This window comes from Megalobrama amblycephala, linkage group LG11 (assembly GCF_018812025.1).
Source record: "Megalobrama amblycephala isolate DHTTF-2021 linkage group LG11, ASM1881202v1, whole genome shotgun sequence".
NCBI classification, from domain to species: Eukaryota; Metazoa; Chordata; class Actinopteri; order Cypriniformes; family Xenocyprididae; genus Megalobrama; species Megalobrama amblycephala.
This window is the reverse complement of record NC_063054.1, coordinates 37496310-37520927: the sequence shown is the minus strand read 5'-3', so window position 1 is coordinate 37520927 and position 24618 is coordinate 37496310. Positions and strand designations below refer to the sequence as shown.

The window sequence follows — 24618 nt, the reverse complement described above, 5'->3', positions numbered from 1 at the left end:
GACATTTTATCCCTTTTATTCGCCCAATTTTAAGTTTATATCTCACAATTCTGACTTTTTTCCGTGCAATTCTGAGAAAAATTCAGAATTCCAAGAAATAATCTTAGAATTGCAAGATATAAAAGTTTATTAAAAAGTTGAAAGTTTATCTCACAATTCCGAGATTCTAACAATTCCTACTTTTTTCTCACAATTCCAAGTTTATATCTCACAATTCCGAACTTTTTTTTTCACAATTGCTGGTTTATATCTCACAATTCAGACTTTTTCTCGCAATTTCAAGTTTATATCTCACAATTCTGACTTTTTTCTCACAATTCCAAGTTTATATCTCCCAATTCCGACTTTTTTTCTCACAATTCCAAGTTTATTTCTCACAATTGCAAGTTTATATCTCACAATTCTGACCTTTTTTCTTGCAATTCCAAGTTTATTTCTCACAATTCCGACTTTTTACTCACAATTGCAAGTTTATATCTCCCAATTCTGACTTTTTTCTCACAATTCCAAGTTTATTTATCACAATTCCGACTTTTTACTCACAATTGCAAGTTTATATCTCACAATTCTGACTTTTTTCTCACAATTCCAAGTTTATTTCTCACAATTCCGACTTTTTACTCACAATTCCGAGTTTGTATCTCACAATTCTGACTTTTTTCTCACAATTCCAAGTTTATTTCTCACAATTCCGACTTTTTACTCACAATTGCAAGTTTATATCTCACAATTCTGACTTTTTTTTCACAATTCCAAGTTTATTTCTCACAATTCCAACTTTTTCCTCACAATTCCGAGTTTATATCTCACAATTCTGACTTTTTTCTCACAATTGCAAGTTTATATCTCCCAATTCCGACTTTTTTTCTCCCAATTCCAAGTTTATTTTTCCCAATTCCAAGTTTATTTCTCACAATTGCAAGTTTATATCTCACAATTCCGACTTTTTTCTCACAATTGCAAGTTTATATCTCCCAATTCCGACTTTTTTTCTCCCAATTCCAAGTATATTTCTCCCAATTCCAAGTTTATTTCTCCCAATTGCAAGTTTATATCTCCCAATTCTGACCTTTTTTCTTGCAATTCCAAGTTTATATCTCACAATTCTGACTTTTTTCTCACAATTCCAAGTTTATATCTCACAATTCCGACTTTTTACTCACAATTCTGACTTTTTTCCCCAAGTCTGAAAAAGTCAGAACTCCAATTAGAATGTCAAGATATAAAAGTTTATTTAAAAAGTCAAAAGTTTATTTCTCACAATTCAGACTTTTATAAAATTCTGAATTGTAAGATATAAACTCACAATTGTGAGAAAAAAGGTCAGAATTGCAAGATGTGAACTCAGAATTCCAAAACAAATTCTAAATTGTGAAATGCAAACTCAGAATTTGGAGGGGGGAAAAAAGTCAGAAATGTGAGAAAAAGAGGAGTGTGCATGAGGAAAGACCCTAAAACAGCACACAGAGATTCTGCATTTACTGCAGCAACGACCTCTGAGTTCAGGAGAAAGTCGAAAGCCACAACACACCCCACCCATACACACAACTAAAACTGCACTCTAATCATTTCAGAAATGATGGCATGCATTGATAGTTGGAGTTTAATGTGCATGCATTATAATCGTGTCCTGTGTCAACCTGTTTGATTTCTGACATACCAGTGCACCGTTTCTATAATCAGGTGCCAAGGGCGATTGAAGCTTGGAGAAGCGTAATGACAGAAATGTCTTCAGGGGTTTTTAGGAGAAAGACTCGTCTTTCCTGTAGACCCAGAACCATCAGTGATGGCAAACACATGTGAATGATCTCAGCTTGGACTTTTAATTTCATGAGCATTCAATTTTCATATGTAAATACATCAAGGGAAAATGTTTTAAAACATTTTGTGCACAGTACATTTCAAGTTACTACAATGAAAAACTGAAATTCAGTTGCACCTAAACGGACATGGGGATGGAAAAAATATATATCAATGCTTTTAATGCATTTAAATCATCATGCAAATGCATTTCTGAAAGTAGCCTACACATATGCTCTCGGAGGACATAAATCTGCATGCGCGATAATTGGCAACAAGTATGTTGTTTAAAATAGTTTTTTAACATGTCATAATGCTGAATGTAATTGTGAACTTCCCTCAACAGTGCACAGAGAGACGCCTCCAGGCGCGTGAGGGTGTGTTCAGATGGAGGTCTGTGGGAGTGACTTCGGATCAGTGAACTGCGGCTCTTCCTAGTGGAGTTGCGCTCGGAGGCTCTTCACGGCTGCTTCATCTGGAGCTGCGCATCTGACCTCAGGTTCACTTTTAAAACTCCGCCATTTTAAGTGAAGCTCGGGCGCAGTCATGAGCATGTACGGGTCGCAGCGCGGGCTCAACATGATGGGACGCCGCTCCGGGTCGCGCAGCGAGCTCAACGCCGCGGCTCCGTACGCGCGCAGTGAGGTGGTGGTGGTGCAGCGGGGGAATAATGGCTTCACTCAGGAGTACGTGGAGGGATACAACCAAAGCTTCTCCAGAGCCTCTATGAGCGCGGGGCAAGTGTGAGTAAACACCTGTTACTTGCGTTTTTTTGGCTTTTTATACACTTTTTAACACTGCAGGTTCGTGCGTTTAATATGAACGTGTTATTATTATTTCACCTACATCACAAATAAAATTAGATTAAACGTTTGCATTAACATGCACTATAGGCAAAAAGTGTCTAATTTGTTTTTGTTTGCGAAAGTTTTCAGTTTATACAGAATAAAATAAATGCTTCAAAAGTACACATAATTTATTAAAATAAACCATATTCAAATATTTTTTATTTGAATTAATTTTATCTGGTGCATTATTTTACATTAATATCTTGAGTAGGTGTTCTGAGTTCTTCTAAAACATGTGATTCAAAGTTGAAACAAAATGGAATGTTCTGGAGCAAAAACTTAGGCGAGTAAACAAATAGAATAGAATAGAAACAAATAGAAACCAGAAAAATGTTAGTATTCAGTCTTCAGACATGGGCTATTTAAGAAAAATTAAATCTAATACAAAATGGTAGATCATTCAAAATAATTTTAAAAAATAATAATGCAAGTTTATATCCGAGTTTATATCTTACAGTTTTGAGTTTATATCTCACAATTCCGACTTTTTTCTCAAAATTCCAAGTTTCTATCTCAAAATTCCGACTTTTTTTTCAAAATTACAAGTTTCTGTCTCACTATTCTGAGTTTATATCTCATAATTCCGACTTTTTTCTCAAAATTCCAAGTTTCTATCTCACTATTCCGAGTTTATATCCCACAATTCCGACTTTTTTCTCACAATTCCGAGTTTATATCTCAAAAATTCCGACTTTTTTTTTTCAAAATTACAAGTTTCTGTCTCACTATTCTGAGTTTATATCTCATAATTCCGACTTTTTTCTCAAAATTACAAGTTTCTATCTCACTATTCCGAGTATCCCACAATTCCGACTTTTTTCTCACAATTCCGAGTTTATATCTAAAAATACCGACTTTTTTTTTTTTCAAAATTACAAGTTTCTGTCTCACTATTCTGAGTTTATATCTCATAATTCCGACTTTTTTCTCGCAATTCCGAGTTTATATCTCACAATTCCGAGTTTATATCTCACAATTCCGACTTTTTTCTCGCAATTCCGAGTTTATATCTCATAATTCCGAGTTTATATCTCACAATTCCGACTTTTTTCTCACAATTCCGAGTTTATATCCCACAATTCCGAGTTTATATCCCACAATTCCGAGTTTATATCTCACAATTCCGAGTTTATGTCTCACAATTCCGAGTTTATATCTCACAATTCTGACTTTTTTCTCACAATTCCGAGTTTAGATCTCACAATTCTGACTTTTTTCCTCGCAGTTCCGAGTTTCTCCCCCCGTAATTCCGAGTTAATACCTCGCAATTGGGTTAAAGCGGCTGGGTTAATTGTAAACCTGCTGGCTAGTTTTATTTAACTCAACTATTGTTTGAAAATTACTATATTGCTCGCTTGAAATGAACCTAAAATAGGTAACATTTATTTAATAAGTTTTTATAACTAAATAGTAAACATTTATTAAATTGCTTATTAATAAAATGTTCACCTTCTGATTATTATTGTTGCCTCTAGTAATTATGTGTCTGATTTTTAATTTCCAACCTATTTTGGGTTCATTTTAAGCCAGACATAAAGTCATTTTTAAACAAAAGTTGAGTTATATAAAACTGACCAGCAGGTTGGTCAAACGTTTAACTCAACCGCTAAGTTTGTCCATATTTAACCCAACTAGGGTTGTTTTTTAACCCAGCATTTTAATAAAAACAGCGATGGAGTAAAACCTATGTGAAGTACATCTGTTGAAGTGAAACGGTATCATAAATCAGCAGAGGTTCAAAGATTATATAAGCACATCAAAGGCGCTCATATCTTCCAGAACGAGAGTATATAAAGCTGGGAGTTTCTGAAGTGTGCTTGTGTAAATGTAGGCCTCTGCTGCAGGTGGATCGGCCTCTTCGGTAACACAATCCCTGCTGATACTGTGTAGCTCCTTTGTTTTCATTTCTGCACGAGTTTACAGGTCACTTTCAGACTCACACTTGTCGTGCAAAGCTTCCTGTAAATCTACATACTCAGTAATTGCAGGATCCTGTGGGAAAGTCAATGGCTGCCGTATCCGAGCGCTGCGCAGAAGTTCATGAGTCATTTGGCAGCTACTGGTCATAAACATGAATAACGACTCTGTTGTGCATTCAGTGCATATTCTCCATTCAAATGAGACGCATCTCAGCTCGTTCAGAAGTGTCTGGTTTCTATTTGTTTACTTGCCTAATTTTATTTGTTGAATGTTTTGCACCAAAACATTCCATTTGGTTTCGACTTTGTATCACATATTTTAGAATTTAGAACGCCTAGTCAAGATATGAATGCAAAATAATGCACCAGATAAAATTAAAACCAAATAAAAAATATATATTTTAAGATGGTTTATTTTAATAATTTATTTAAGAATGTATTATACTGAACTGTATCATAAATAATGCATTAAAAAACTTTCATTTTCAACAATAGGCTATGCTTTAAAAATGTAATATATATTATAATATAAAATATATGAAATATTTAAATACATTTTAATTATTCAATATATAAAATATATAATATTTAATATATTTTAATGTATAACATATATAATTTTGTATTTGTTTTACATTTTTAAAGCTGCTTTTTAATTTTATGCAGAAATATTATATAATAATAATAATCATAATAATATAATTATATACTTTAATATGTGTATATATATATATATATATATATATATTTATTATAATATAGTAAATATTATATTTTAATTATACATGTAATTTCATTTCAATAATTTCAGTATATATTTTTAAAATGTATTTTACATTTTTAAAGCTGCTTTTTAATTTTATGCATAAAATAAAAATATGCAAAAAAAAATATATATATATATATATTATACTTTAAATATTTTATATTTATATATATATATATTTTATTTTTATTTTTATTTATTTATTATATATATATATTTTTTTATTATAATATAGTAAATATTATATTTTAATTATACATGTAATTTCATTTCAATATATATTTTTAAAATATATCATATTTTAATATATATGATGTATATATAATTTTGTACTTAGTTTACATTTTTAAAGCTGCTTTTTAACTTTTCAATTTTATGCATGCACTCTAAAATGTTTGGGTCAACCCAAATTTGGGTCAAATATTGACAAACTCAACCGTTGGGTTAAAAATTGTATTTAAAAATGTAACCCAATGGTTGGGTTTGTCCATTTTTGACCCAAATTTGGGTTGAAACAACCCAGCATTTTTAGTGTATTGTTGAAAGGTTAAAAGCGTTTGTATATTTTTCTAACAGGATCTGATGTGCTTGATTGCTTTGTTTGCACAGCATTAAACGGTCCTTATCTACAGTTAATATTTATTGAATAAGTGATCTATAAAACTATCATTTTCAGCTGGAAACATACATGTATAACCTGTAATATAATAAAACCTGACAAGTATTACTCTAAATAGAAAGTATTGGAAGCAAAACAGTCGTGTTTTCAGTATTGGAGAGATTTATGAGGTGCGTCAGATTCATTAATACAGGAGTTTTTTGACCTGCTCCGGCTGGTTGGGCGTCTCTGTATCGGGGGTCGACTGAGAGATTCTGCAGGGCGGTAGAGGAATGCATCGCCGAAAATCAGTGAAGAACAAGCTGCTCATAAACCATAATGAATCAGTCAGTGTTGAGATGGGCTTTTGAAAGCGTTTAGAGGGGCAGATAATAAGAGTTGTCCTGAAGAAGTGTTTACTCCAGAAATATTGCATTGCTTGTAGATACTGATAATTGCATTTACATACAGTACTGGTCAAAAGTTTGGAATAAATACGATTTTTTTTAGTGTTTCTGCTTTTATTTAATGCAGTAAAAACTGTAAAAAATTGCAATATAATATTACAACTGAAAAGAACTGTTTTCAATTTGAATGCATTTTAAAATATAATTTATTCCTGTGATGCAAAGCTGATTTTTTTTTTTTTTTTTTTTTCTCCCACCAGGCCTACCATGTCGTCTGTGTCGTCTATGCAGCAGCGGATATTGTTTCTACAGAACCAGTGTCAGGATTACCTGGACAAGGCAGCATCAGTATTTAAGTCTGTGAGTAGCTTATATATTCACACACACAGTTTTGTGGATTCAGGCCCTTGTCAAGAGATCATAAATGTGCTGTACAGCTCATGAGAATCACATGGGTGTGTTTAATGCATTCACCCGCACACATAATTAACATTGCTCAGATAATAAAACACTCCCGTTCCTCATCTGGCATTCTGGAAAATGAAAGTGAAACATATATTTAGTGCATGTGCTAAAATAATAGTTTATTTTTAGTTCCTTACTTTCAGATATTAAAGTGATTTATTTATATTTTAGTGTTTATTTTTCATTATTACCTCCGTTTTTTTTGGATTATTGTTTTTTTCCCGACTGATATGTATCATAAAAATAATATAATATATTATAATTAAATAAATATATATATATATATATATATATATATATATATATATATATATATATATTTCACAAAAAAAAATAATTATCCTTATTTACTTATTTAAAAAAATAGCATGAATAAAAGTATGAAAAAGTTATGTAAGTTTAAATTTTTTGTAAATCAAATGTATTGTAGTAAACATTTTTATTTCATATAAAATTTATATTTTATCAAATATATTGTACTTTAAAATGGATATCAAATGAAAGCCATATGTCTAACCAACCAATCTGTTTCAAATTTGAAGTTGATATCACCAACATTCTATTGAATTTTTTCTCCTGTTACGAATCGATACATTTCTGTCCAAATTTCACTTCTATCACAAAACACTGGCAAATATGGAACCGTGAGACTCAGACCTTTCCGACGATTATGCGTTTTATCAAGATTAAAAAAATTTTTGACTATAAAGTAGCTAAAATAAATATTGTAATATGAAACCTGACACCACCCACTAGGGGAGGAGGTAAATCAATTTCCAATTTCAAAACAGTTTTCACAGGCTGAATCTTGAGTTCGTAAGCTTTCGAATGATACCTAATTTAATATGTGATACGAAAAAAGGCAATAAATAAAAAGAGCGACAAGCGGCACTTAAGGGGTTAATATCTTAGGTAAGTAAATATATCTTGATTTAAGAATATTTAGATAATTGTGCAGAAAAAGACAACAAAATACTAATGCGGTGACTATGTAAAAGAGCAGCGTGAACATTCTTCAAAATATCTTCTTTTGCGTCTTACATGTTTGGAACGACATGAGGATGAATAAACTCATTTTGACGCATTTTGCACACAAGAATCGCATCTTTAGGAGTTCAGTTTGCAGATAACCACATAAATTAATATGCATTGAACTGTATCTTCTGCTTTGTTTTCATAATAAATCTCTACTTTCTTTAATGTTGCTGTTTGAGCATGAGCTCAAAACACTGAACTGAGTTTACAGATTTAAGTTTTGTTTGTTCTGTAGTTCAGATTGCCACATAAACGAGGTTTAGTCACACTCGGCAGGGTGACTGTGTGGATTTGTTGATCCTGGGCTTTTCTGACGGCTGGTTTCTATTGTTCTCGGCGTGTGTGTGTGTGTGTTTGCGCTGCAGGGAGGAGATGCCAACGCTTTCATGGAAGCTCAAAGTTGTCTGGCGTCCGCTGCTGATAACACTGACCAGCTCAGAAGCTTTGCCATGGAGCTGAACCAGCAGAACCTGCCGTCTGACGGTGTGGTGCGGAGGTGAGACACGCGCAAGCATGCATTTACACGTTGTGGTTGCAACTTCCCATTAACCTTGCAACCTCACAGCAACAAAACAGAACACCATCGCAGAGTTTTGCACCAATCACGTTGTGCCTTTTTGCCAAAATATTTAGTGCTGAGAGGACAGGAAATGATGTGGAGTAGGTATGGGGAGGGGCTTCAGGTACTAGGCCACACCCATTTAGAAGTACATTTCTGTTGGCACCAAGTGGAATTGCAAAATAATAAAGTTAAGAGGGTCATTGACGAATAAGGTTTTTTAAAACGTAATGGAGATATGATTAATTTTAAAGTTTTATTAAGTGTTAACAATGAGATTATGTGGTTTTTAGAATCAATTAACACTGATTTTGTCATTTTTTTACTAGAAAAAGCCCCAAAAAATCATTCGGTTTAACCAAAATTTTGACACGTTTGGTTATACCGAATGACGATATCGTCAAACAATGCTAACAGGCTGATATCTAGTTAGCAAATATTTTATATTTAGTACAAGTTTATAAAATAATACATTTTTCATGTTTTATAACGGTTGCACTGAATGACGTATGAATGATATTGACCACATGACTTGATCCAAAATGGTCCCTTTATATTGGTTACTCCAAATGACATCAATGAAATTCATTTTTCCAGACAATCTTTCTCGTAACAAAGCAACGACTTCTACACATAATTTTAATATCATTTTGCACTATGTTGATATATGATGTTATAAAATCATGCCAGAATAAAAATATATACATTTATTACATTTTAAGATATTTTAATCACAAATAAAATGGCTGTATTGGCCTTTGGACGGTTAAACCGAATGACCTTTTGACACTTCAAAATCTTTAAAATATATTTATATGTAGGAAAATATAATTAAAAACTTTTGGATTCAATAAAAGACATCTAGAAAAGAAATTAATACTTTTATTCAGCAAAGATGCATTCATTTTATCTAAAGAGAGAGTAAAGATATTACAATTTTAATTTCAAATAAATGCTTTCTATTCATCAAAGAATTCTAAAAAATAAAATGCATGATGGTTTTCACAAAAATATGACTGTTTTCAATCATAATTGTTTCTTGAGCAGCAAATCAGAATATCAGAATGATTTCTGAAGGATCATGTGACACTGAAGACTGGAGTAATGATGCTGAAAATTCAGCTTTGATCACTGGAATAAATTATATTTTACTATATATTCACATAGAAAACAGCTGATTTACATTGTAAAAATATTTCACAATTTTTACTGTATTTTTGATCAAATAAATGAAGCCTTGTGAGCAGAAGAGACTCCCCCAAACTTTGAAACAGTGTATGCAATTCATGAATCAGTATGTTTCTGCACTTTAGTTTCTTATCTATGCTCACTTCCAGTGTAACCTTATATTCTCTCTCTCTCTCTCTCTCTCTCTCTCTCTGTCTGTGAACAGTGTGAATATGTTTTCTGAGCAGATACGAGATCTCAGCATGGCTCTGAACGGCCCGCCGCAGCAGAAGTGGGGCAGCAGGACGATCCGGCGCACCATGAGCCGTGAAGAACCCAACCGCTTCTTCACCGAAGCCATGGCCTGGATCACGCAGCAGAGGGTACGTGACGCGCACACGGCCGGCGTCTCTGTTTAGGACCTTATGAAAGTGTCATGGGGACTTAAAAAATGTTTTTTTTTTTTTATCAATGCAAGACCCGAAAAGTTTCACGTGTCAAGCAGGACTGGTGATTTTTGCAGGCGATTATAATTAAGCACTATTGTGAATGTTGCAAGGATTTTAATGTAGTTTCTATGTGTTATTTAATATAAACATCATCAAAAGACTTTAATATATGGAGATGTATCCTTTTTTAGCATCAATATTTCTGTCATTATTGAAAGCAAAAATGCTGAAATATAAATGTAAAAAAAAAAAAAAAAAAAAAAAAAATATATATATATATATTCTGTTTTTATTATATAAAAATAGAACTAAATATATAAAAACAAAATAGATATAAAAATATAGATATGAAATAAGAAAAAATATAATATAATAAAGAATATAATAAATAAAAAAATTAAATTGCACTCTAACGTTAAACATCATCAAAAGACTGAAATATATTGAGATTAATTATTTTTAGCCATATCAGGCTGTAGCATCAATATTTCTGTCATTATTGAAAGAAAAATCTGTTTTTACTATATAAAAAATAGAACTAAATATATAAAAAAACAAAAAATAGATATAAAAATATAGATATAAAATAAGAAAAAAATATAATATAATAAATAAATACAGTAAAATTTGTGAAATATTTTTACAATGTAAAACAGCTGTTTTCTATGTGAATATATAGTAAAATATAATTTATTCCTGTGATCAAAGCTGAATTTTCAGCATCATTACTCCAGTCTTCAGTGTCACATGATCCTTCAGAAATCATTCTGATATGATGATTTGCTGCTCAAGAAACATTAATGATTATTAACAGTGTTGAAAACAATCATATTTTTGTGGAAACCATGATGCATTTTATTTTTTAGGATTCTTTGATGAAAGTGACAGTAAAAATGTCTTTACTGTCACTTTTAAACAATTTAATGCATTCTTGCTGAATAAAAGTATGCATTTCTTTTGAACGGTAGTATATCTGATGTGTAACATACAGGTATGTTAAGCAGAATTCTCATCCAATGAGATCTTGGTGTGGGCGGAGCTTCTCAGCCTTATGTGACAGAAATAGACATCAACTTAAGATAGCAGTTATCATGCTGCTCTGTTCCTATAGGACACGGGCTGAAGTGATTTCCAGGACAGCCAGAGCAAGAGAAAATGAAAGAAAAACCCTGAACAGATGAAATGAAGCTCAGCGAGATTAAAGCGTGGCATCCTGCCAAAGTACACAAACCTTCTCTGCCTCTCGCTCGCCCACAGAAACACTGTTTTGCAGACTCAGACTGTTACTGTCTGACTCTCTCCCATGAGTCCTAAAACCCCAGAATTCCTCAGACTCCCGCAGGGGTCAATAACACGACGCTCACGGCAGATACGACACTCCCTCCTGTCAGTGAGGTCAGAGTTAATGAAAAACAGACGTCTGCTGAAGAGCCCAAACGCTCTTTTAGAGAAGGCCGGAGAAAAATAATAATGTATATTAAGCAGAAAACAACAATCTTTATTATTGGAGTGATTTAGTTTTGATGCAACAAAACAACATGATTTATTGTCGGTTGTAATTGGACTTTAACAATCCTCATCATGCATTTCTTTGCCCGGTTTCAACTAGATATAAATGTACAGATACAAAGTGTGAAATGCTGCTTGTTTAATGTGTGCGCGTGTGTTTGTGAGCAGCGGCTGATCGAGACGTCGTCGTGGGGAGATGATTTGGCGGCCATCGAGCAGCAGATAGCCAATCACAGCACGTTTCACAGCTCCATCCAGAGAAGTGTGGAGATGGATCGAGCCCGAACGGAGATGGTGAGTTCATGAGAAAACACAGACTCCATCTTTTCAACCGTGCATTATTTTGTTTTCATGCCTGGTTTCCTTTTAAACATGTAAAATTTAAGATTAGAGCTTAAAGTGACATTTATTACTGTACATGATCAGAATCAGATCATATTTCACCTCAAAATCACTAAAGAAAAATAAGAAATAATATTTTACAAAAAGAAAATAGAGCCTACTTTTAGGACCATTACATTATTTATATATATATATATATATATATGAGCAATATCACACTCGTAGCCGTACGATATGGCTGTATATCAGCACGGCTACTCGTGTGATATTGCGGTTATAAAACAGTTCGTCGACACGAATGTGTAAATAAAAAAGATTCAACAACCCTCTTTTGTGAGGAACTACTTCCTTCCGCCACGGATTCAAATCTCAAGTTGACAGTTTAACAGCCTTCGTTACTAATTCTAAAACGTCACTTTAGAACTCATAACGATGGAACGTTGAGTCGTTTCCTTGAAACTCACTGTAATATTAGAGTATTATGAGAGAGAGAGTGAGTGTATTACCTGCATCTAGCTGATATTCTTCAGGTCAATCTTATATTCATAATCACAAAATGTCTGCTGAGGAAAGCGATATCTTTGTCCTTTTAACATTTAAGAGGATTTCCCATGACAGAGCTAGTCAATGCATTTGTCAGTTGCGTCTCATCAGATGTTGTTTAAAGTAAAAACAATGTCCTTGTTTCCTTGTTTCAGTCCATTTCAATATAAAAGTCTTTGCGAATGACTGACTCACTCATAAAGACAGTCTTTGCCGCCATCTAATGGTGTATTAATGTAACTTTCACTGAAGTTGAAATCACTAACAGACTCTCTCAATACCAAAATATTTGGCATGTTATTTATATAAAATATTATTTACTGAACACTAACGGTACACAAAACTCTGTACTGTTTTCGGTACAGCAGGAGAGGAGAAAACTAAACATAAAATTGCTTTTTTTTTATTAAACAGTGGTTTACTGAACATATTGTGTTTTTGTCTTTAAATATATTAAATTAAATTAAATTATAACTTAATTTTTTTATCCTTAAGAAACTTTATCTCTGCTAATGCTATAAACTATGTAGGGATCTCTTACTTGAACATTATGCTACTATAATATTAAATGTTAACTAAGCCCAAAACTATCAGCCTAAATTCAATTGCTTTTTATTTTTAGATAAAATAATCAACACTCAAATAACAAATTGTATGCAAACATGTAAGATGCACATAAGGCGGTTTTTGCATTAACTTCTAAATGTTTTTACTCCAATTCGTTGTTGAAATATAATCATTTCTACACAGTGGCTGTCAGATTTATTTAAACATGCATCAAATAGCCTAATCAGGACATCACTAAAAGGTTAATTAAAATATAATGATTATATAGGCTAATACAGTGCATATATTAAGCGAAAGAGTTCATTTCTCTAGCGAACTAACAAACTTTGGACACTGATTGGATTTCTGAGGTAAATGCTACATGACATATTGTTCACAAGCTTTCATTTCCACCGTTGAAACACTGATTGACCGATTGCATGAGACCGTTTCAGTAAGTTGTACTGTATCTTTCAACATACCTTCAGATGTTCATTCATGTTTATTCTGTAGCTAGTATTAAAGAGGAAGAGATGATCGCCTGTACCTCTGTCACGCTGCATCAAAGAGCGTCAAAACGCCATTTTCTGTTTAAATTTCGTGATTTCGTGGACAGAATTTGAAGGATGACACTTTGTTTCTTATCGAAAGTAACACAATGCAGAGCTTATTGCGATTATTGGTGATTAATGGTGGTTAGGCTACAATGTTGCAATGTAATGCTTCAGTACACATGTGCACCGAGCCGAAAGTCCTGTACCGAAACGGTTCGGTACGAATACGTGTACCGTTACACCCCTACTGAACACTAATATTTAAACAATAGCCATTATAACAGTATAAGAAGTAAAATAGGAAATAAACACAAGCAAACAGTTCAGTCAAACGTACAAAAGCAGCGCTCTAGATAGTACAGGATTTAATTTCAATGTAAATATAAAGTTATATTTTCTGTATCTATTAGACCAAGACCAAAGATTGCCCGTTTGATATACCCAAAATGAATTATACCTCATGTTTAAACACGAGCCAGCAGAAAATACCCAAAGTACTGGCCGAGAGGAAGCTGTTCTCAGCGGGTACACGAGCTCTGAACGGTCGCTGACGGCCTGGAGCTCACATCTCTGGAAGCATCGAAACAAATTTTCAAATAGGCGCTATATGTTTACATATAAATCGCATATCTGAGGTCTGAACAATTATATTCTCACCCAAAAAAACTATATTCTGTTACAAAATCACAGTATTTTTTAAAATATTTTTGAAAAATGTCTTTTCTGCTCACCAAGGCTGCATTTATTGGATCAAAAATACAGTAAAAATTGTGAAATATTATTCCAGTTTAAAACAGCTGTTTTCTATGTGAATATATAGTAAAGTGTAATTTATTCCTGTGATTAAAAACTGAATTTTCAGCATCATTACTCCAGTCTTCAGTGTCACATGATCCTTCAGAAATCATTCTGATATTCTGATTTGATCATTAAAAAACAATCGCAGTTATTCCAAACTTTTGACCAGTAAAGATGTTATTTAAATGAAAGTCTATGTACATCATGGCAACATCTGTTGTGTGTTTTCACTTCTAGATGCGAGGCCAGAACGCAGATGCAAACAAATCCTATCTCAACAAACTAGAGCAAGAATGGGACAGTCTTCAGGTGAGACGTCCAGGCAACCAAACACAGCTGTATATATTACATGTGTGGGGAAGTTATTAGAGCATCGTGTCTTGGTCTTCAGAAAACCTCGTACCAGCGAAGCGTTCAGCTGCAGGACCTGCACAACATCATCCAGGAGATTTCCAGTCAGATCATGTGGGTGAACGACCGAGAGGAGGAGGAGCTGGTGTTCGACTGGGGAGATAAAAACATAGACACGTACATCTTGCAGAAACAGGAGAGCTTTTCGGTAAGTTCATGACTGTTGATTATGTGTATGAAGTGTGTTTACAGTAATGCAAAAAAATACATTCTTAACAGTGGAGTCACAAAAATAATCTTAATTCAAAGGAAAAAACAAGATTATTTTTCCGACCATTCTGGCGGATATTTTTTAAGCATAATTTCATTTTGATGCATTTTTAAATATATGTTTTATACATGCATGTTGATGCATGTTTAAAATAATGTATAAAATGTGTGAATATTATGTTTAATTTTGCACTTTCTCATTAACTAAAATGCCGTTGATTCGTATCATGATTCGAGTTATTATAGTTAACTAAAATTAAAACTGAAACTAAAATGTCTTCATTATTTGAAATAAAATAAACATTAACTGAAATAAAATATAAAAAATGTAAACATTTTATTTCAGCTCTTTGCCAAGGGAACAGTTCTCATTTTCATTTAGTTTAACTTGATGTACTAAAATATCTAAAACTAAAACTGAAATAATAATTAATAAAAACTATATAAAAATCAAAAAAAAAAATCTATTAAAAATGACAAGCACACATCCAAATTACTAAAACTTTAAAATTAAAATGAAAAAATAAAAATAGATTCAAAATATTAATAAAAAATATAATATCTTAGTGATACTAAAATTACACTGATTAGTATTCAATGCTGTTTTAGAAAAAAATAAAATAATACTCGATTAAATGGAATAAAATGAAAATGATTAAATAAAATAAAATAGTATTTGATGAAATAGAAAAAAAAAAGATAAAATAAAACAAAATAGTATTCAATGCTGTTTTAGAAAAAAATTAAATAATATTCGGTGAAATAGAATAAAATAAAATGAAAATGATGAAATAAAATAAAATAGTATTTGATGATATAGAAAAAAAATAAATAAAAATGATAGTATTCGATGCTGTTTTAGCAAAAAAACAAAAAAATTTATAAAGTTAAAAAAAAATATATATATGAAAAAAATTGACACAATTTTGAGTAAATTTATAGGACATTTTTCATCTAAAGAATAAAAACTATGACTAAAAACTTTGAAATTGAACACTGGATTTTAAAAATGAATACACTTCCTTAACAGCAGGTTTGTTCTTTGCAATGAACAGAAGGTGCTGATTTGTATTTGTGTTGCGCCCTCTTGTGGACGGTTGATCAAAACATCTGCTGTTTATTTATTTGGTATTTGGAAATATTATTTTCAGTCGTGTTGACAGCCGTTCTCCATTTCAGAAACTCATGAGTGAACTGGAGCAAAAGGAAATCGATCTGAACGTCCTGAAAGCGAAGGTGGACGGTGTTATGAAGAACAACCATCCCGCGTCTGATAAGATCCAGGTGAGTGTGTGTCTGATTGTGTGTCGTGTTTTGACCCGTCCTGTGGTGTTTCTCACTCAGTCTGATGTGTTTCTCACAGGCCTACATGGAGACGCTGCAGACGCAGTGGAGCTGGCTGCTACAGATCACCAAATGCATCAACGTCCACCTGAAGGAAAACGCACGATACAGCCAGGTGAGGTGATGGATGAAGCTTTTCTCAGGCATTTGTACTGGAGTCTTGTGCGTAACTGCCAGTGTTATCATGCTGAACTAAGAGTAAAACTACACAAACTAAAAACATTAAAAAACTAAAACATTTTTGTTACTTGAAATAAAATAAATGTTAACTGAAATAAAATTAAATAAAATATTTAAAAAAACTTTAGAGTTATTTTATTTCACCTATCTGCCAAGGTAACATTTCTATTTCATTTATAATCAGTTTTATTTAGTTTAATTTGAAGTACTAAAATAACAACAACAACAAAAAAGAATAATTAAAAAAAAAACTATATAGACATTAAAAAACTAATAAAAATGTCAAAAGTCAAAACACAACAAAAAATAAAAAACAAATTCAAAATGTTAATAAAAACATTCAACTTATTTTATTTATTTAATTGCCAAAGTAACATTTCTCATTTTTATTAAGTTTAATTTGAAGTGCTAAAATAACTAAAACTGAAAAATTAATACAAAAAGATATTTTTTAAAAACTATTAAAAATGTCAAAACACAACAAAACTAAAAATTTAAGAAAAATTACAATGAATCAAAAAAATCTGAAACAAATTCAAAATATTAAAAAACCCTTCAACTTATTTAATTTAATTGCCAAAGCAACCTCTCTCATTTTATTTAGTTTAATTTGAAGTGCTAAAATAACTAAAACTGAAATATTAATACAAAAATATATTTTTAAAAACTATTAAAAATGTCAAAACACAACAAAACTAAACATTTAAGAAAAATTACAAAAAAATTACAAAAAATATGAAAAAAATTCAAAATATTAACTTATTTAATTTAATTTAATTACCAAAGTAACATTTCTAATTTTATTTAGTTTAATTTGAAGCACTAAAATAACTAAAACTGAAATAAAAATTAATACAAAAATAGATAAACATATTAAAAAAACTATTAAAAATGTCAAAACACAACAAAACTAAAAATTTAAGAAAAATTACAATGAATCAAAATATCTTTAAAAAAAATTCAAAATATTAAAAAAACCTTCAACTTATTTAATTTAATTGCCAAAGCAACATTTCTCATTTTATTTAGTTTAATTTGAAGTGCTAAAATAATTAAAACTAAAATAAAAATTAATACAAAATAGATAAACATATTTAAAAAAAAACTATTAAAAATATCAAAACGCAAAACTAAAAGTTTAAGAATAATTATATTCAACTGAAAATTTTAAATGAAAAACTTTCATCTAGTTTCCAAGAAACATTTTTTATTTTTATTTAGTTAAACTTGAAATACTGAAATAACTAAAACTAAAACTGAAATAAAAATTGATAAACTATAGACATATCAACAAAAAAACAACAATAACACAACAAAACTAAAGCTTTAACAAAAATGTAAGTGAAAATAAAATTTTAACTAAAAATATTAAATTAAATGAAATCAAAATATTATTAATCTAATTAAAAGGCAACATTTTTTTTATTTAGTTTAATTTGAAGTACTAAAATTACTAAAGCAAAAACTGAAATAAAAATGTAAAAAAAACTATATAGACAAAAACAAAACCTAATAAAAATGACAATAGCACAACAAATCTGAATCTAACAAAAATATGAAATTAAAACTAATTCAATAAAAAACTAATAGTTTCTAAATACCACCTAAATAATAGAGATACTAAAATGCCTCCGCACAACTCTTTTCTGCAGTTCTTCAAGGAGACGACTGAAATGAACGTCAAACTGCAGAAAGAACACGACAGCATCCGCAAGAACTTCTCCTGCGATAAATCCACCGCCCTGCACAACCTGCTGGAGCTCTTACAGGGCCTGGAGGTGACGCTTCATTCAGGTGTCCACGCGTCTGAGCGCTGCTGGAGTCATGCAGGGTTATAACTGTGTGTGTGTGTGTGTGTGTGTGTCAGAAAGAGCGTGAGCGTCTGATGGAGCAGAGAGAGATGGTGCAGCAGCTGGTGGTCAAATCCAAGAGCATTATCAGACTGAAACCCAGAAACCCAGAGGAGAAGATCAGCGGTCAGCATATACTTGTGCAGGCGCTATGTGACTTCAGACAGGACGAGGTGACATTTAATATATATATATATATATATATATATATATATATATATATATATATACATATACATACATATATATATACACTACCAATAAAAAGTTTGGAATCATTAAAATTAAAGAAGTCTCTTCTGTTTATCAAGGCTGCATTTATTTAATCAAAAATACAGTAAAAATTTGAAATATGACCATTTAAAATAGCTGTTTTCTATGCGAATATATAGTAAAGTGTAATGTATTCCTGTAATCAAAGCTGAATTTATTTGATCAAAAATGCAGTAAAAATTTGAATTATTACAATTTAAAATAACTTATTTCTATGTAAACATGTAGTAAAATATAATTTATTCCTGTAATCAAAGCTGAATTTATTTGATCAAAAATACAGTAAAAATGTGAAATATTTTTACAATTTAAAATAACTATTTTTCTATGTGAATATATAGTAAAGTGTTATTTATTCCTGTGATCAAAGCTGAATTTATTTGATCAAAAATACAGTAAAAATGTGAAATATTTTTACAATTTAAAATAACAATTTTTCTATGTGAATATATAGTAAAGTGTTATTTATTCCTGTGATCAAAGCTGAATTTATTTGATCAAAAATACAGTAAAAATTTGAAATATTATTACAATTTAAAATAACTTATTTATATGCAAATATGTAGTAAAATATAATTTATTCCGGTAATCAAAGCTGAATTTATTTGATCAAAAATACAGTAAAAATTTGAAATATTTTTACAATTTAAAATAACTATTTTCTGTGTGAATATATAGTAAAGTGTAATTTATTCCTGTGATCAAAGCTGAATTTATTTGATCAAAAATACAGTAAAAATTTGAAATATTATTACAATTTATAATAACTTATTTCTATTTAAATATCTGGTAAAATATAATTTATTTCTGTAATCAAAGCTGAATTTATTGGATCAAAAATACAGTAAAAATGTGAAATATTTTTTACAATTTAAAATAACTATTTTTCTATGTGACTAGATAGTAAAGTGTAATTTATGTGTAAAGTGTGATTCCTGTGATCAAAGCTGAATTTAAAGGATCATTAAAGGATCCTGAAAATAAAATCAATTTTCAACACTGATAATAATCATAAATGTTTCTTGAGCATCAAATCATCATATCAGAATGATTTCTGAAGGATCATGTGACACTGAAGACTGGAGTAATGATGCTGAAAATTCAGCTTTGATCACAGGAATAAATTACACTTTACTATATATTCACATAGAAAACAGCTGATTTACATTGTAAAAATATTTCACAATTTTTGATCAAATAAATGCAGCCTTGGTAAGCAGATGTCTTTCAAAAATATAATAATAATAATAAAAAAATCTTAAGTGTTACAAACTTTTGAACACAATAAATTTCTGTGTAAGTTCTTCATTGAGGCACAGTGTTGCCCCAGGCTGAAATAGAGAGCTGTTACAGTTGTGCATTTTTCATAGTGTGTCTGTTGTCATGTGGCGTCTGTAGAAAACGATCCGTAAGGGAGATGAAGGGATTCTGAAGGACAACTCGGAGCGAACAACATGGCTGGTGACGGGACCTGGTGGGATGGACATGCAGGTGCCTTCGGTCTGTCTGTTAACGCCGCCTCCCAATCCACTGGCCATCAACCTGGCCAACAAGTAAGACATAAACAACATCCTCTCTCTCTACACATACACATATATATATATATATATATATATATATATATATATATATATATATATATATATATATATATATATATATATATATATATATATATATATATATACTGGTGAGGATGTCTCATTCACATATTGTCATATGCTAATAATAATTACTATAGTACCTCAACTACAGCTGCATGACTCTGGATAAATTGAGAATCATGATTTTTTTGTTTCAAATAGAGATCACGATTCTCCCACGATTCTGAATAGACAACTAAATAAAATAACATAATTTACTAGAGGTTCTAACCAAATTTTAATTGTTGTAGTCCATTTAGAAATATTTAATTAATTTGAGTATTTTGTTTTTTAATTAGTTTGAGTGAATGATTCAATGACTTATACATTCTTCACTTGTTTCATTACTGAATGAATCAGTGTTTTTGAACAAATCTCTTGAGTGAATGATTCAATGACTCACTCATAAAGACTTCACCTGTTTCATTACTGTATGAATCAGTGTTTTTGAAAAAAATCTCTTGAATGAATGATTCAATGACTCACTCATAAAGGCTTCAGTTGTTTCATTACTGAATGAATCAGTGTGTTTGAACAAATCTCTTGAGTGAATGATTCAATGACTCACTCATAAAGGCTTCACCTGTTTCATTACTGTATGAATCAGTGTTTTTGAACAAATCTCTTGAGTGAATGGTTCAATGACTCACTCATAAAGACTTCACCTGTTTCATTACTGGATGAATCAGCATTTTTGAACAAATCTCTTGAGTGAATGATTCAATGACTCACTCATAAAGGCTTCAGTTGTTTCATTACTGTATGAATCAGTGTTTTTGAAAAAATCTCTTGAATGAATGATTCAATGACTCACTCATAAAGGCTTCAGTTGTTTCATTACTGAATGAATCAGTGTTTTTGAACAAATCTCTTGAGTGAATGATTCAATGACAACTACATTTTTTAAGTCACTTGTCGCCACCTACAGGTGTAATGATGTAACTGATACAATCTTTATTTGAAGCATCAAGTTACTTTGAGAAGGCGATTTCCTCTATTTTGATCTCTACCGTAGACATCAGTGTTTATATCTGAACTATAAACTTTTATCTCAGTACTTCTGTGATCATCTGAATTACTGTAACACAGAAATAATGATACTGTGTGATTGAAAAGACTGTTTGTGAAGCTGTTTCATGACAGCGGCTCTCTCTGGATCAGAACACAGATCTGAATGATCGCTGTGATCGTACTTGTCTAAGCTTTAATAGTCATTTAGGAATAAGATTACATGGGTGTTTGAATCGATATCACAATCTTTTAAAGATTAAACATGCCTCTCTAACCTCAACTATAAAATACAATTTTTGCAGTTTTATGTATGATTTAAGAAATTATTTAGTTCCTCTATGAACTTATTTTTCCACACTTGATTGCACACTTACTTTTAAAAAGTAATATGCAGTTCACAGTGTTTAATCTGCATTTCAGTTTGACATTCTGCACACGTGTAAGTTTGTGTTCTGCATATTGTATATGATCAATGTGTTGTGTAGATATGACTGTGTTTATTGTGTTTGACTGCAGGAACTCCCAGTATTATGAGGCCATTCTAGGCGTGTGGAATCAGCTGTACATCAACATCAAGAGCATGGTCTCCTGGCAGTACTGCCTTTTGGACATCAAACGCATCAATTCACTCACCATCAACATGGTAACTAGTACAGGCCAAAAATATAAATAATATATATGCACAATTTATAGTAATTACTATAGTAACTGCATGTTACATGTGTAACAAGGACACTGTAAAATAAGTGTTACCTAAACCTATATAAATTTTACACATAAATGCTCACTAAGGCTGCTTTTATTTGATCAAAAATACAGTAAAAATTGTGAAATATTATTTCAATTTAAAATAACTGTTTTCTATGTGAATATATAGTAAAGTGTAATTTATTCCTGTGATCAAAGCTGAATTTTCAGCATGCACTTTGCCTTTGTTTGTGTGTAGCTGGCCAAAATGGGTCCAGAAGAGTCCCGCAGCATTTTCAAGAGTTTGGAGATGCACTTCCAGGAGTTCAAGAAACACAGTCAGGGTTCAGAGCTGTTCGGGGCAGAAGACGAGAAGCTCATTGAGACCCAGTATGCAGGAGCCCAGCAGCACTACGGCAAACTGGTGGTGGATCTGCCCGCGTACGGTCAGTGTTCATCAGATTCAGCGCCAGGACAGATACACTAGGGCTTTTTATGTGATATACCCAGCCAAAAATAGTCACTGTTTGGATTTTAATAGGCAGATGTTTAAGAGTCTATGAATGGATCATTATTGCAGGGATTATTATGTTTCTAGCATGTTATGTTCTTCTAACCATAATTGATAAGTGTATAGCTTTTCATGCCATAAACAACCATGTAGGAAGACACATCATGGCCATATTCCAGGCTGACGTTGATCACGTTGATCTGCCGGTCGTGGGTCTTTCGTTTGGAGAATCTCCTCATGTGTTTGCATGATGCTCTGGACCTCTTTGGTCAGAAATGGCCCAAAAAAAAATTATGTTTTGAATTTTTACGTTTTTTTTGCTTCATCAGAATGGGATGAAACTTGGTGACTTTTGTCACATTAGCTATGTGAAAACACAAAAAAATCATGGATATGATTTGGATGTATTAAAGGGTTGAAAAATAAAAAGTAACCTTCACAGTCAAAAATGACCGACATAGGAAATTAAATGAATTATTATTATTTATTTTATTTTTTTGCTTCATCGGGATGGAATGAAACTTGGTGACTTTTGTCACATTAGCTGTGTGAACACACAAAAAAATGTAGATATGTTAAAGGCCTTCACTCTATTTTAATCTGAAATATTGCATTTATTGAAAAAAAAAAAAAAAAATATTTTAATGGAAAAAATAGCTCATACATTTTTTTATAAATATTGCATAGTATCATAAAATCCCCTCAAAATTCTAAATAACAATCCAAAAATATTATTGAACAAAAATATATTACATTAATTTTTCCTGAAAAATAAAAAAGAAGTTACATTTCAAGGCTTTTAAACACGAAGGTACCAAGTGTGACCCAAAAATGAAGGGGTTCAGAATGACCAAACATATCTTTATAAAAGCTCACAATGTTGTTGCAGATGAAATATAATGTGGATAACATTAAATAAATATATTTTCATCATGTCAGATACTGATTATTAATCATAAGTCAAACCCCTCTCTACTTAACCGTCAGATTCGCACATCCACCATGTTTGTAGTTTTTAACACATGTTTTGTAGTTCTAATGAAATCCTCGTTCAACGCTCAGTGATTCGGATTCTAACCGGAAAAAGGGTATCTTTGGAATACCCATTTCAACATACTACGATTTGGGACACTAATTCTAATTTCGGATACTATTTAGTATGCAAATTGGGACTTCAGATGTGCTCCTTGAATCATCAACCCAAATTAACTGAAGTTTGATTGAGTTCTGTGAACCGTCTCAACCAGTTTCTGGCTATAAAATGATTTGTTCAAGAATCAAACATCAGTGTAACAGACACACAATGAAGCGCTGTGGTTTAAGGTCCTGAATGTTTTGTGTGTTCTGCAGCCGCTCGAGGAGAGGGATCCGAGTTTGCTGCGGCGGTGAGCGTCAAACTGCTGAACGAGCTCAACGCTCTCAGATTCAAGCTGGACGGAGCCGAATCTTCCCTCGTCACCTTCCTGTACATCCCGTTAGGAGAGGACGCACTTGAAGAGTGCAGCCGCCACATCACCGGCACACAGGTGACCGTCGCAAACACACAACACCACACGCGGCTCTGTATTGACTCTTTTTATACATTTCATTCATTATTGCTTATAAAACATGGAAAGCAAACAGACAGATCTCCGTATAAATCTGTGTTCACATAACAAACAATCATACATAACTATAGCAGGGTTATTATCATTAAAGTTGCCCTAGATTCAAAATTTGAATTTACCTCGGCATAGTTGAATAACAAGAGTTCAGTACATGGAAATGACATACATTGAGTTTCAAACTCCATTGCTTTCTCTTTCTTATGTAAATCTCATTTGTTTAAAAGACTTCCGGAAAACACGCGGATCTCAACATAACACCGACTGTTACGTAACAGTCGGGGTGTACGCCCCAATATTTACATATGCCAGCCCATGTTCCCAACATTATAAAAGGCATTAGACAAGGGCAGCCAGTATTAACGTCTGGATCTGCACAGGTGAATCATCAGACTAGGTAAGCAAGCAAGAACAATAGCGAAAAATGGCAAATGGAGCAATAATAACTGACATGATCCATGATAGCATGATATTTTTAGTGATATTTGTAAATTGTCTATCTAAAAGTTTCGTTAGCATGTTGCTAATGTACTGTTAAATGTGGTTAAAGTTACCATCGTTTCTTACTGTATTCACGGAGACAAGAGCG

The 24618-nt window shown here is 31.8% G+C and overlaps 1 protein-coding gene across 2 annotated transcripts in view; it reads left to right on the top strand.

Moving 5' to 3' along the window:
• Nucleotides 1–2149: 2149 nt before the first annotated feature.
• wu:fi04e12 (desmoplakin) overlaps nt 2150–24618 on the top strand; it is a 36905-nt gene continuing 14436 nt past the window's right edge. Inside the window, exons 1-15 of one of the 2 annotated variants that reach the window (XM_048207862.1) lie at nt 2150–2543; nt 6599–6698; nt 8204–8334; nt 9791–9947; nt 11691–11816; nt 14543–14614; nt 14697–14864; nt 16106–16210; nt 16290–16385; nt 18103–18228; nt 18318–18473; nt 19972–20126; nt 21744–21870; nt 22174–22360; nt 23776–23951. In XM_048207862.1, the coding sequence (XP_048063819.1) occupies nt 2347–2543; nt 6599–6698; nt 8204–8334; nt 9791–9947; nt 11691–11816; nt 14543–14614; nt 14697–14864; nt 16106–16210; nt 16290–16385; nt 18103–18228; nt 18318–18473; nt 19972–20126; nt 21744–21870; nt 22174–22360; nt 23776–23951 (2079 nt within the window). In that variant the 5' untranslated portion in view covers nt 2150–2346. The remainder of the gene's footprint in view (nt 2544–6598; nt 6699–8203; nt 8335–9790; nt 9948–11690; nt 11817–14542; nt 14615–14696; nt 14865–16105; nt 16211–16289; nt 16386–18102; nt 18229–18317; nt 18474–19971; nt 20127–21743; nt 21871–22173; nt 22361–23775; nt 23952–24618) is intronic. The other variant, XM_048207863.1, reaches the window with a different exon arrangement.